We start from the raw sequence: 13,897 nt of genomic DNA on the forward strand, positions 1-13,897 counted from the left end.
CAGCGGTTGTATCAATATTTGCTTCGACACCGGATACTGAATAACACACATGAATAACACACTCAATCACAGAGGAGTTCCGCTTTCCCGATGTCCTCACCTGACTGGCAGATTTAAATTTTTGCCAACATGATGGGTATGAAATTGAATATCATTGTTAATTTTCATTTAACCAACTTTGTTGAGGTATAATTTATAAATAATAAATGGCACTCGTTTTAAGAATACGGCCTCATTTTTGACAAATGGATATACCCATGGAAGCATCACCACAATCAAGATATAGACCACCGCTGGGGTGCCTGGTGGCTTGGCCAGTTAAGTCGAACTCTTAGTTTCAGCTCAGATCATGATCTCGGAGTCGTGGGATCGAGCCCCGCGTTGGGCTTTGTGCTCAGTGTGGAGTCTGCTTCTTCCTCTCCCTCTGTCCTCTGTCGCCACCCCCCCCCCCCCCGTTGAGCACACGCTTTCTGTCTCTCTCAAATAAATAAATAAATAAATAAATTAAATAAATAAATAAAATCTTAAAGAGAAAAAAAAGACTATTACTTCAAGAGTTTCCTCAGGCCCCTTGGCAGTCCGTTTCCACCCCACCCCAACCCCAGGCAATCACTTTCTATTGATCCTTTCTATTGATATCCTTTCTATTGATAAAGTGTTTTTGCCTGTTCTAGAAGGGCCGTATAAATGGAATGTATAGTACATACTCTTGTAGAAGGCTTCTTTCACTCAGAATAATTTATTTTAGATCCATCTACGTTGTTGCATCTGTTAGTAGTTTGTCCCTTTTTATTATCGAGTAATATTCATTCTACGGCTATACTACCATTTGTTCATTCAGCTGTGGATGGACATTTGGGTTCATTCCACATTCTGGTGGGTTTTTCTTATGAATACAGCATCCATGAACATTTGCATACAAATATTTTTGTGGACATATGTTTCTGTTCCTCTTCAGTAAATACCTAGGAGTGGAATGGCTAAGTTACACAGTGAGGTGTTTATCTTTCTTTATTAAAAACTGCCAAGTGGTTTTCCCAAGTGGTTGTATCATTTTACAATCCCACCAAGCAACATATGGGAGTTCCGGTTTCTCCACGTCCTTTACGAGGAGTTGTCAGCCTTTTTAATTCCAGCCATTCTGGTGAGTGTGTAGTATATCTCATATGGCTTTAACTTGCATTTCCCTGAATGCCAGAGAGATTGAGCACCTCTTCTTATATTTATCAGGCATGTTGGTTTCCTTTTCTGCGAACTGCCAGTCTACTTCCTTTGCCTATTTTTCCAAAGGATTGTCTTTTTCTTTTTGCTTTGTAGAGTTTTTAGAAAACCTGTTCTGGGTATTACTATTTCATTATGTTGAGATGAGTCTCACTTTCTTTATACTTACTTTTTTGTTACTACCCAAAATTTTTACATAAAAATGAGTTACCATTATAATTTTTAAAAAAGGTCCCTCTTGGGAAAGAAATGAAAAAATAACAAAAGCCACTCATTCTGTTTTTCTGTTTTAGACTGAACTGGCTCAGGACTGAGAAACAGATGCACCCTGGCTAACCAAGGATGGGACTCCCCCAGAAACCAACTCACAGTGGCTGCTGGGGGTGCCACGTCCGCTCCTAGCTCTGCCACAGCCCTTTCTCTGCCTGCCTTTTGGACCTGAAACATTGTCAGTGCTTCAAACTGAAGACTGAGAAGAAATCCCAAATTCTCACTTGGAGGGGTAATAACTCTTCACCCCACACCGTTTTTCACTTGGCCCCAGGCTGCAGTCACACTGGACAGCCCTGCTAGCATTGCTCTGGTCTATCTAGGAAAGCAACAGGGGAAATGTGAAAGAGAGAGAAAGAGAGGGAGGGAGGAAGGGACTGACGAATGGGGGAAGGGGGGAGGCAGGAGGGAGAAGAGAAAAGAAAAGAAAAAAAGAGAGAGAGAGAGAGGGAGGGAGGGAAGGAAGGAAATAAATAAATCAGTCAGTCAGTCTACATGTAGGAAATGGAGTCAGGTGATGGCTAACGTGCTCAGAGCTTGTCCTTTTCTGACTTTCTTGGCCGCTCCTTCACATTCTCTGCTGGAAACTTCTCATTTTTCTGCCCTCACAATACTGGAATGTCTCAGGGCTCAGTGTGGTAAATAATCTCCAAAGATGGTCCTTCCCGACCCCTTCCCTCCCAGTATGTCCACGCCATGGTACCCATAAAGAGAGGGAGTCTATATCCGCTCCCCTTGAATCAGCGTGGGCTGCTGGAGCTGCTTTGATCCACAGAAGGCAGTTCCTGACCTAGTGTTGAAGAGGCCGAGCAGCACCCCCCCTTGCTCAGGGGAGGCCAGCTGCCATGCTGCAAAGAAGCTCCTGCATACGGAACAAGCACGTGGAGAGACAGAGGCTCCCTGGAGGAGCCAAGGCACCAGACTTATGAGGGAAGGCATCCTGGGCCTTCTCACCCAGCGCGCCCCCCAGCTCCATGCGGCAGGGTGAGTGACCTGGCCCGTGCCACATGGAGTACACTGCAGCAGCCGAGGCCTGCCCAAATTCCTGACGCCCAGGACTGAGAGACATAATACACTGATGTTTTAAGCCACTAAGTTGTAGGGTGGCTTGTCATTCAGCAACAAGTAACGAAAATCCTCCGTCCTAGGATCTCCGTTTTCACTCCTTTCTGGAGGTGACAAACGCCTCACGAGAACATGCTCCTTGTGAAGGACCTCCTCCACCGGTCCCCAGAAGAGAAGAGGAAGCACAAAAGCACAAACGGTAGTTCTGTGTGCTGGCTGCCCCACTGTGCTTTGCCAGCCCGCAGGAGGAAAAGCAAGGCTTACAGAGGATGCTCCTTCGGACAGAGGCAGCACTAAAAGCACCCTGAATCAAGATGTGTGGGAAACAGGGGAGCCCGGGGGGCTCAGTCAGTTAAGCGTCTGCCTTCGGCTCAGGTCATGATCTCAGGGTCCTGGGATTGAGCCCCGCATTGGGCTCTCTGCTCAGCGGGGAGTCTGCTTCTCCCTCTCCCTCTGTGCACACTCTCTCTCAAATAAGTAAATAAATAAATAAATAAATAAATAAATAAAATTTTAAAAAGATGGGTGGGAAACTATCCCAATAAACACATTTTGGATATATAAAAAAAAAAGAACAAAGAACAAAAAACAAAAAAAATCTTTTCTCATCTACCCATACTCCCCACCCAGGTGATCCCAGCCAGTCCCATCGTTAAACGGTCTCAGCGCCGACGACTCCACCTCCAAACTCTCCCCAGACCTCCAGACTCACATACCCAACTTCCTTCTCAATGTCTCCACCTGGATGACTACTCAGCATCTCAAACTGAAAAGGGCTCTTGATCATCCCCTCAGGGAACTAAGATTTTGCCATCTCAGTAAATGGTAAATCTGTCCTTCTATCTGCGTAGAGCAAAAAAGCTGGGAACTATCCCTGATTCTTCTTACTTTCACACCCCACAGCCAATCCATCAGTAAATCCTGTTGGTTCTACTTCCAAAATCTGACCACCCCTAACCACCTTCTTCACCACGAAACTGGTCTAATCCACTATTATTCCTCGCTTGATTATTTTTTTTTAAGATTTTATTTATTTATTTGACAGACAGAGAGACTGCCATCGAGAGAGGAAACACAAGCAGGGGGAGTGGGAGAGGAAGAAGCAGGCTCCCAGCAGAGTGCCCAATGCAGGGCTTGATCCCAGGACTCTGGCATCACACCCTGAGCTGAAGGCAGACGCATAACGACTGAGCCACCCAGGCGCCTCTCACTTGATTATTTTTTTATTAACTATTTTTATTTGTTTTAAGTAAACTCTATGCCCAATGTGGGGCTCAAACTCACAACTCTGAGATCAAGAGTCACGTGCTCTACTCACTGGGCCAGCCAGGCGCTCTGATTCCTCAATTATTGTAATAGCTTCCTAACTGCTTTCTCTCCTTCCACTCTTGCCCCCTCCCTGCCCCATCCTGACCCCAGCAGCAGCCAGAGCACTCCTTTAAAAAGTTTAAGTTGGGCACGTGGCCAGCTCCGTCAGTAGACCATGTGACTCTTGATCTTGGATTTGTGGGTTTGAGCCCCATGTTGGGTGTAGAGATTACTTACAAATAAAATCTTTTAAAAATAAATACAAAGAGCCATAGTAACGGTCCCTGATGCAAGTGGGAGTAAGAGGACAGAAGAAACTGTCCCCACAAAATGTTCATCCATCACAAGACTTAAGATTCCCCAAATGTAAAAAGCTTAAATCAAATTATATCACTTCTCTGCTCAAAGGCTTCCTGTGGCTTCTCATCTCAGAGTAAAATCCAAAAGCCTACATATTTTTGTAAATCATGCATTCAATATGGCCTTATATCTAGAACACATAAAGAACTTAATAATAAAAAGCCAACTAAACTAATTAAAATACGGAAAAAGGATCTGAACAGACATTTCTCCAGAGAAGATATATAAATGGCCAATAAGCACATGAAAAGACGCTCCACAGCATGAGCCAGCAAGGAAATGAAAATCAGAATCACAACCAGACACTACCTCATATCCACCAAGATGGTCATAAGCAAAGAGACAGATGACAGCAAGTGTTGGTGAGGATGTGGAGCAACTGGAACGTTCCCACACTGCTGGCTGGAATATAAATGGTGCAGCTACTTTGGAAAACAGTGTGGCAGTTCCTCTAAAGAGTAAATACAGAGTTACCATACGACCCAGCAATTCCGCTCCTAGGTATATCCCCAAGAAGAGTGGAAACAAGTCCACGTGAAAACTGGTACACCAAAGTTCATAGCAGCATTATTCGCACTTGCCAAAATGAGGAAATAACTCCAATGTCCGTCAGCAAACTGAGTAGATGAAATGTCCACACAGTGGACCAGTGCTCGGCAATAAAAAGCGGTACTAATACATGCTACATGAACAAATCTTAAACACATATGCAAAATGAAAGAGGTCTGTTACAAAGGACCATATGGTCCATGTCCTTATGTGTCCATAATAGGCAAACCTACAGAGACAGAAAGTAGATCAGTGGTCTCCTGAGTTTTGGGGGGTATGGTGGGTAGAGGATAAGGGCTAATGGGTGTGGGATTTCTTTTGGGGGTTGTGAAAATATTCTAAAATTGATTGTGGTGACAGTTACACAATGCTCTGAATATACTAAAAGCCATTAACTGTATGCTTTAAATGGGTGAATTACATGATATGTGAACTTATATCTTTCATTAAGATTTATCTATTCATTTTAGAGAAAGAGAGAGAAAGCGCAAATGGTGGGGGAGGAGAGGGAGAGAGAGAATCTGCAGCAGACCCCCTGCTATGCAGAGAGCCCGATGCCATGTGGGCTTTACACAGGGTTTGATCCCACGACCTTGAGATCAAGACCTGAGCTGAAATCAAGAGTGCTACACTTAACTGACTGAGCCACCCAGGTGCCCCTGTGAATTTATATCTTGATAAAACTGCTTAAAAAAAAAACAAAAAACAATCTTGAGTCTTACTAGGCCCTACAAGGTTCTTATCTATGTGAGTTCATCTCCTTCTATCTTTTTCTTTGCTCTTTCTGCACAGGTCACTTTGGCTTCCATGATCCACCAACCACCCTCCCAGCTCAGGCCAGGGCTGTGGCTTATGGTCGAGTAGTTTGTGCACTAAACAAGAAGTCCCTGGCTGAGGGACTGCAATTTAGGCTTCTGCTTGTCTAGACCTGGGCCCCAGGGCTACACTGTCTCAGAGGGGTGTGTGCCAGCCAGGACCATGTTCATGTTCCCTCCACTTCTTCTACTGTGCCCCCACATATGCACGACTTGTTCACCTTTTTTAAAAAGATTTTATCTATTTATTTTAGGGGGGTAGGGGCAGATGGAGAGGGACAGAGAAAAACCCAAGCAGACTCTGCACTAAGGCCAGACCGCGATGCAGGGCTTGATCCCAGGACCCCGAGATCATGACCTGAGCCAAAAACCAAGAGCCACATGCTTAACCGACTGACCCATCCAGGCGCCCCTGACTTGCTCACTTTTATTCATTTCTTTGCTCCAATGTCATCAGAGGGGCCTCCCCTGACCCCTTTGTGATATCAGCCCCAGCATCCTCTAGTTCTTCACCTGCTTTTATTTTTCTTCACAGAACCTACTACCACCTCATATATCATATACTGATGTATGTTTTGTTACCACCAGTCTCCTTCCACTAGAATGAAAGCCCCATGAGAACAGGAGCTTCATTTCGTTTGCTGCTATAGCCCCAGTGCCTACAGGAATGTCTAGTATATAGTAGGTACTCAATAAATAATTTCTTGAGGGGCACCTGGTTGGCTCGGTCGGTTAAGCATCTGCCTTTGGCTCAGGTCATGATCCTGGAGTCCCAGGATCGAGCCCCACACTGGGCTCCCTGCTCAGCAGAGAATCTGCTTCTCCCTCTCCCCCTGCCCCTCCCCCCCCGCTTCTTCCCTCTCTCGCTCACTCTCACTCTCTCTCTCAAATAAATAAATAAAATCTTTAAAATAAATTAATTAATTTCTTGAGTGCATGAACAAATGCAGTAGACTCAAGCAGTCATCCAAGGCTTACTCGTGGACCAGTCCAAGCTGCTTCCAGGTGAAGGGAAGGTGTGTTCTGCGGACTGGATTGGTTGCATAACCGTGGAAAAGTAACCGTGCAGTGCTGAACACTCAGTGGCTGGGATTATCCAGAAGACACCGCACCACTGATTCCAATGTGACCTCCGTGGGGTGCGGGCCAGCGCTCAGGGAGGGACCCCTTGCTGGTCTGGGCTCTTACCTCCTCTTTAGTGTAGTACTTCAGGAGGCCTTCTTTTGCCAGGAGGACAAACTTCCTTCTCAGGAACTGTGCACTGTCCCTTCCCCGCTTCCACAGCAACCCTTCTCGGCTACCTTAGTGGTCAAGGAGGAGAAAGAGGGAACGCCCACATCCTTCAGAGGAACAAGCAGTTTGCAAACCTCGTAGGGTCTCGAGGGTAGAATGAACGCTCCACCCAGTGCTAAAATATCTTCAATCTAACTTTGCTATGTCAGCTTCGGCACATCGCGTTCTGTCTGGGGCCAGATTTGCAAAGTCTCATGATCTCGGTTGGGCTCTCCCTGACTTCCTTCTTCGGCTATTTCATAAGACAGACTAAACCCTTGAGAAGGCCTAAGTCCTGAGAAACTGGATGATTCTGAAAGACACCCATCCGGTGCTGCCCAACGTCACATCAATGTCGACCTAATGAAATCCTCCACAGGGTGGAAATGATGAGAGACCTCTAGGTACCCACTAGTTGAAGAGTACCGTGGGCTCCCCGTAGCCAGGAGCGCTGAGCTCTGGCTGTCTCGGGTCCTCGCAGTGGTTTCGTACACTTTGCTCTCTGGGTCGGTGTCAGCTTGGACTCAGAGCAGCTGGGCAGACACTGCCCCGGGTCAAGGGCCGGCCACGAGGTTGTGCCCCACACAAACGTGGGAAGGGAGGCAGAAATCTCTCCCACGTACCTTACCAAGCCTTGTGCCACACCAGCGCCCACACTCACCAAGAGTGGGGGTGCCTTTTTCTAACTGTTCTGCCTGGCGGGTGAGTCTTCTTACAAATTTGTACTAAGACTCTGTATGCACGTGTGGCCCTGCAGGGACCGGAGATAAAAACGCTTCTTGACCACTCAGACCATAAAACTCCACCAGCTGACGTGTCGCTGTTTCAGAGGCAGAGGAACCCACACCTTGGCCTCTGTGGCCAGAGTGAGGCCGGCAGATACCTCCTGACTGGGCCCTCTTCCTAATGCTCAGGCACTTTATTGCTTAGAATTCATTAGAACATAGAACTCAGGGCGCCTGGGTGGCTCAGTTGTCAAGCATCTGCCTTCGGCTCAGGTCCTGATTGCAGGGTCCTGGGGTTGAGCCCCGCATCGGGCTCCCTGCTCAGCAGGGAGTCTGCTCCTCACTCTCCCTCCGCCCCTCCCTGGCTTGTGCTCTCTCTCTTTCTCACTCTCTCTCAAATAAATAAGAAAAATCTTAAAAGAAATAAAAAAAAAAGAAGGTAGACCTCAAAAGATGATGGAAATAACCTTACCTGGGAGTGAGATGGTTTTCCCATCGGCCATAAATTCCTGTCTTTCATACTTAGCTCGAATCCACTGTTCCTTTAACACCCTAAAAAGAGAGAACCTTTGGTCAACCGTGTCTGAGACACATCCCCTTCCCACAGGGTGGGAGCATCACAGGGGCTGGCTGCGGGCTCAGACCACCCAGGGCTGCTCAGCCTTGGAACCATTACAGCAGGGGCGAATCCTCTGTTGGGGGGAGGGGAAGAATCCTGAGCTCTGTAGGACGCCCAGCAGCATCTCTGGCCTCTATCCTCCAGATGCGAGTAGTACCCCCTCCCTAGTTACAACACCCCAGAATGTCTTCAGATATTGCCAGTGTCTCCCGGGGAAAAACATACCCCCCCAAGGGGCTATATGAAAACCACTGGGCTATTCCAACCCCAGCCCAGCCCTCTAGGTCAGCCAGCTCTCCTTGACCATCTACACTGCCACCTCCCACCGCCTGCTCATGAGCTGAAGCCAGGAGAGTCCAGGAGCCTCTTCCTGTGGCTTGCCCATAAAATCTGGGCCTGCTACACTGGACAGAGCAGTGATCTGGGGGTCCAACCACCTGGGACCTGGTCCTCCTCTCCTACTTATCCACCGTGTGACCAACAGCAAGTTACGTAACTCCTCTGAACTTGAGGACTATGTCAATAATATTAAACCTACCTTCCCTTTGGGGTTGTTGAGGGGTTTAAATAGATATAGAAGGGCTTAGTACCACAATCAGCACATAGTAGGAGTTTAATGTTAGCCTAATCGGATATTGTCGTCCATGACCCCTGCAGAAAAGTTATTTCAATTGTTTGGTTCCCTCTTGCCTTTTCCAGGTAAATGTTCCAAGGTTTACGTGACCTTACCCCCAGCCACGGGGAATGACCAGGAAATGGGCACCTGGCCCTAACTGGCTAATCAGAGCTCTGCCCTGAGCTACTGAGAGAGGAGCAAAACCTCTCGGAGCAAAACCGAGAGAGGGATGGATTGGAAGCTCTCTCACCATCAAGCTGGGGGCTGGAGCCCAGGACCTGGAGCCAGGGACCTGGAAATGGCCTTGCTCCCAGCTACACCAAAGAAGCCTGGCCAGCAGAAAGGGGCAGGAATGAGAGCCAGACAGAGAGTGTGAGAGGCCCAGTAGTGTTTGTTCCCCTGGCATGTCCTTCCTGAGGGTGGCTCCACCTCTGTCCCTCCTATGGTCTGACGCCCAGAACCCACAAAATCCGCTCGTGTCTCAGCCGGCTTAAATTGCATTTCTGTTGCCAGGAGTCCCACCTAACACACAGCCCTCACCCCCAGCACACTGAGGAGAGTCACCAAGCCCTCTGTGGAACTCCAGGATCAGAGCTGGGAGAGGGAGTGGCATCTGAGGCCCCAGGCGTGGTCCTGGAGGTGGGGAATTTAGAGGACTTTTAGAATTACAGGGAGGAGGCCATTAGTGTTCCACTAAAAGGAGGTAAGGTGCGGGGCTGTGGTTGGAGTCCTGCAAGTAGTGTCTATAGTGCCGGCAGACAGCCCAACACATAGTAGGTGGTCACCAAATGCCTGTTCCTTTCCCCTTGCAGCAAAGGGCCAAGTGGCAGCAATAAGGCAAGGGGGGCCAGACCCTCTCGAGTTAAGCCTGGCACCTCCCTCAGCCGGGCCAGGGACCAGGCAGCATTCTGAAGGGGACACTGAGAAATGGATTAAAACTAGCCTGTTGGGTGGCCTGTGAGACATTTTACACAAACCTTCTCATTTAATCTCTACCACCATGCCACGATGTAGGCATCATTAACTACGTTTCAGAGATGAGGATGCCACGACTCAGAGAAGTTTGGTAACTTGTCCACCTTCTCACATCCAGAGAGTGGGACAGGCAGGAAACAATACTGGGGTCTTCTGGATAGAAAACTGTGCCCCCCTCCCCCGCCGCCACTTCGCGCTGCATCAGCAGCCCCTGGGTTATTTAACTACCGGGAAATGGCAGGGTACTAGGTACAATTGTATAGTTTGCACACTGCCCAGAAGCTTCCTGATGAGGCTAGAGGACAATGATGGCTGAAATGCAGCCTGCTTCCTGCAAGCCATACCCCCCATGAGGCTGTGCCTGCCCAGAGGGTACCTTCTTCCCATTTATACCAGAGTGGTGGGGTGGCGGCGGGGGTGGGGTGGGGCGCTGTCTAGCAGCCCTGGCAGTGAGGCTGAGTCCCTGGAAGGAAAGCTAAGGCTCAGGCAGTCAGTCCTGCAGAGGCTGGGGTCACTAGGTACCAGGGTCACACGGACCCCTCACACCCAAGGGATCTGAAACCTCCTGTTGCTTCATAGCTTCCCCCCACTTTTATTAGATTTCTCAAGTGCCCTGGTGTCAGATGGGCTTGTCAGTCCCAGTTCTGTCTCTGTGAGCCTCAGGTTTGTTGTCTGTCTCTTGGAAACCCTGACAGCGTTATCTCAAAGTTGTTGAGAGAATTAAACAAATTAATGTACGCAAGCGTTTAGCGCGGGGCTTGGTACACAGGTCAAGTTCAATAAATATTAGTGGCTACTATTATTTTTATGGTGATTACTTAGGAATCTGGGGCCAGACAGCTGCTTTGGAGCTATGTTGAGGTCACGTGGGACAGCCCCAGGCACAACACTCCACAGGAAGTAGCTGACACACATCTGTCCTACTAAAATACCAGTGTTCCTCTTCTCTGTCAAGTTGGCCACCACAAGTAGGCTATGAGAACATCAGAGGCAAAGGGGCGGCTCATAGAGAAAATGCCCCGTGTCACAGCTGTGGAAACTGAGTCCCGGAGAGGGGAAGTGATAAACCAAGCAATAAAGGCGGAGGGGGAACTAGGCCAGGTTAAGTGTTCTCCATGACAGTACCAAATGTCTTTCCGGGTCTACCAGGTATATGGAAAAGGCCACCCCAGACAAAGGCACCAGAGATGGAGTAGGGGTCGGGGAGGTAAGACCAAGAAATCACCCACTCACAGGCAGTCGTTGGCCTGGGGGACATAGTAGAAAGCAGGGACTCTGGCTTCATACTTGGCCTTCACACGGAGGTTCCCGTTGTGGGTCATAAACTGCAAGACAACAGCAACTTGGGGTAATATTAGAACTTCAAAAATGTGAAATGAAACCATGGTCTACCCAGACAGCCACCCTTCCCACTGGCTCCTAGGCTGAGTCAGGAGACACTCCTATTGGAGTCCAACATGTCCCATCGGGCTTGGTTATCCATGCTGCTGGGAAGCCCCAGCCTGGGGCAATGAGCTGCTACAGCAACCATTCCGCACGTAGGCAGAGCACTTTACAGTCCTTACCAATTAGTTTGTTCCATCCCCTCGATGAGGTGAGGAAATGGGCTCAGAGAGGTTAGGTAACTTACCCAAGGTGACACAGCTAGAAAGTGAGGAGCTGGGACTTGAACCCAGACCTAGCTCCAAAACTCATGTTCTTTCTCCCAGCCCCTCCCCAGATGGCCAGGACCACCAGCAGCTACGTGCAGGAGACAGACATAGCTGGAGGATGGAAGAAGTTGGAGTTGGCCCCATTGAGTAGGGAGGGCAGGATGCTCACTGGGGTCCTATGAACACCTGATAGACCCAGAGGCAGAGTGGCCAAGAGTGGCCCTGGCCAACAGTTAGCACTCAGGAACAGAGGTGGCATATCTGGGGTGAGAGCACATGTGGGAAGAAATATCAGGTTTTTAATTTACATCCCTTGAGCAGAGTGAACACCATTCTCCAACCCCCCCCCAGGGACTCTAGACTATGACTCAGGATTTGCATGGGCTTTGGATCTCCACAGAGAAGGTTTCACATCCCAGCTGTGCCACCGAGTCACTGAGTGACGCTTGGGCTGTACTGAACCCCCTGAGCTTCAAGTATTTCAACTGCAAAAATGAAGAAAGTATAATGGGGGGTTATAAGGAACAAAGAAACAATCTTCACGTCTATGTGCTGGTTTGCTGGCTTCCTGTCTCTCTCCTGCAGTAGAACATAAGCTCCACATGGGCAGAGACTCTATCTTACTCACTGCTCTTTCCTAATACCCAGCACATAGTAGGCTTACAGTAACTACGTGTCCAATGAATAAAGCATCTAGCACAGTGCCTGGTACACAGTGGACACTCAGTACACAGGGGCTTCTCCAATAGTCCTTGAAATCCTCAGCCAACCAGCATAATTTAGAACAGCTTGCTCTCTCAAGGTTTTCTGGCCAAAATGGTATTATTATCCAGACTGAAGGTGTCCTTCATCTCCATAGATCAGGAGAGCAAAATGGGGTGGGGTAGGGAGCTGGAAGGGGGAGTGTAGACCATGAAATAGTATATTTCTGGTCCTGTCCAGGACTTCAGCTAATGATAACAGCAGCTGTTACTTGACTACTTACTTTGTACTTGCATTGAGCCTACATTTAATCCTTACAGCAGCCCCGCAAAGGAGTAGTGGAATCCTTATAATACAGAAGTGGAAACTGAGGGAAATAAACTCAGGGCCTTGCACTCAGGGTCTCTGTCTCAGCAGGGACTCTAACAGACTGTGCTTTCTCTTGCTAGTTACTGCTCCTCTCTGGAACTCAGTTTCCTCCCCCATAGAAGGAGGGGGTGCCCAGCCCAACACCCCCACCCCAGCTCAGCTGTTTCAAGGGTCTCCAGTGTCCCCCCCTCCCGTCACTACCTCCACAGTACTGTCGTCCCAGAAGTCCAGTCTCACGGATTTAATTTTGCTGATGTCTGGGAAGTTGCGGTGGACGCCGGAGCAGTTCAAACAGATGAAAATGCCCAGCTTGTAGGAGGCCCAGTCGGGATCTATGGGGCGAGAGGGCGGAAGGGGAGTTGGATGGAGAGCTAGGCACCGAGACCAGGGCTGGGCTGGGGGTGCTGGGAGAGGCAGGTCTTGGCCGTAAGGATTCCTGGGGCCGTGCCCAGAGCCGCCCATATTAGGAAGCCCTTTTCTCTCGGTCCCCCCACCTTGGGTGAGCTAAGAGACCTGCATGCAACCTTCTGGTCAGCCCACCGGCCAAGGCACGGCAGCTACCAGGATGATCTTGGAAGGAGTCTAGGGATGGGGCGAGAGGCTGAGGCGAGGGCGAAGTGGAAGTGACAAGGCTCCGGGGAACAGAGAGGAGAGCGCGGAGGAAGGGGCCGGCACCGGGGTGCCTGGCTGGGGAGCTGTAGGGCGGGGAAGACAGCGCGCTGCGGAGCAGGAACTTGGGAGGACCCCGGCGGCATCAGGACCTTGGAAGGGAGCACTGGATCTTCAGGGGCCCGGGCTCTGGGACCCCTCGGTGTGGGGGACGTTTGGGTCCGTGGGCGTGGGAGGTGGCTGCGTCCGGAGTGAAGATGTCAGGGACCGAGGTCCGGGTGGGTGGGGTGTCTGGCGGGGCAGGCGAACAAGATGGTCAAGGCATCCGGGTCCGGGGTTTAGTGTTGGGGGTCCAAGGATATGGAAGGGTCCGGGTCCAGAGTGGGGAGGTCAGGGGGCCTGGGTTCGGGTGGGCTGTGGAGAGCGCGGTCGAGCGCGCGAGACGGACATTCGCGGTCTGGGTGGGCGGGGGCCTGGGTGAGAAGGTGTCTGAAGGGTCACGCCCGGGTTCAGAGGGGGCCCGGGACGGGACCTGGTCTGGAAGGAGGAGAGGAGGTCTGTGGGCAGGGGTCCTGCTCCCGGCCGCCGCACCCTTACCCGCCGCCCCGCAGTCGGCGCAGTGCGCGTTGCCGGTGCCCGCCGCCTGCAGCAGCTCCAGCAGCCGCTTCTTGTTGCGCTCGCGGTCGCCCATGGCCGGCCCGGCGGGCTCAGCGGGCTCAGCCCGACCGCCCCCTAGCCCGGCGGCCGCCCAGGGCGCGGAGCTCGCGCGG

At 50.1% G+C, this 13,897-nt stretch overlaps 1 protein-coding gene across 7 annotated transcripts in view; it reads right to left on the bottom strand.

The window, feature by feature from the left end:
* Positions 1 to 13,897, bottom strand: part of ADAP2 (ArfGAP with dual PH domains 2) — a 30,672-nt gene extending 16,775 nt beyond the window's left edge. For 2 of the 7 annotated variants that reach the window (XM_026517651.4, XM_026517648.4), the window contains exons 1-5: positions 13,725 to 13,897; positions 12,720 to 12,850; positions 11,029 to 11,120; positions 8,058 to 8,137; positions 6,777 to 6,889 (exon numbers count right to left, since the gene is read on the bottom strand). In XM_026517651.4, coding sequence (XP_026373436.1) covers positions 6,777 to 6,889; positions 8,058 to 8,137; positions 11,029 to 11,120; positions 12,720 to 12,850; positions 13,725 to 13,818 — 510 coding nt within the window. In that variant the 5' untranslated portion in view covers positions 13,819 to 13,897. Of the gene's footprint in view, positions 1 to 6,776; positions 6,890 to 8,057; positions 8,138 to 11,028; positions 11,121 to 12,719; positions 12,851 to 13,279; positions 13,371 to 13,724 lie in introns of those variants that run through there. The other 5 variants (XM_026517652.4, XM_026517650.4, XM_048212220.2 and 2 more) reach the window with 5 other exon arrangements.

This window comes from Ursus arctos, unplaced genomic scaffold, assembly GCF_023065955.2.
Source record: "Ursus arctos isolate Adak ecotype North America unplaced genomic scaffold, UrsArc2.0 scaffold_24, whole genome shotgun sequence".
NCBI lineage: Eukaryota > Metazoa > Chordata > Mammalia > Carnivora > Ursidae > Ursus > Ursus arctos.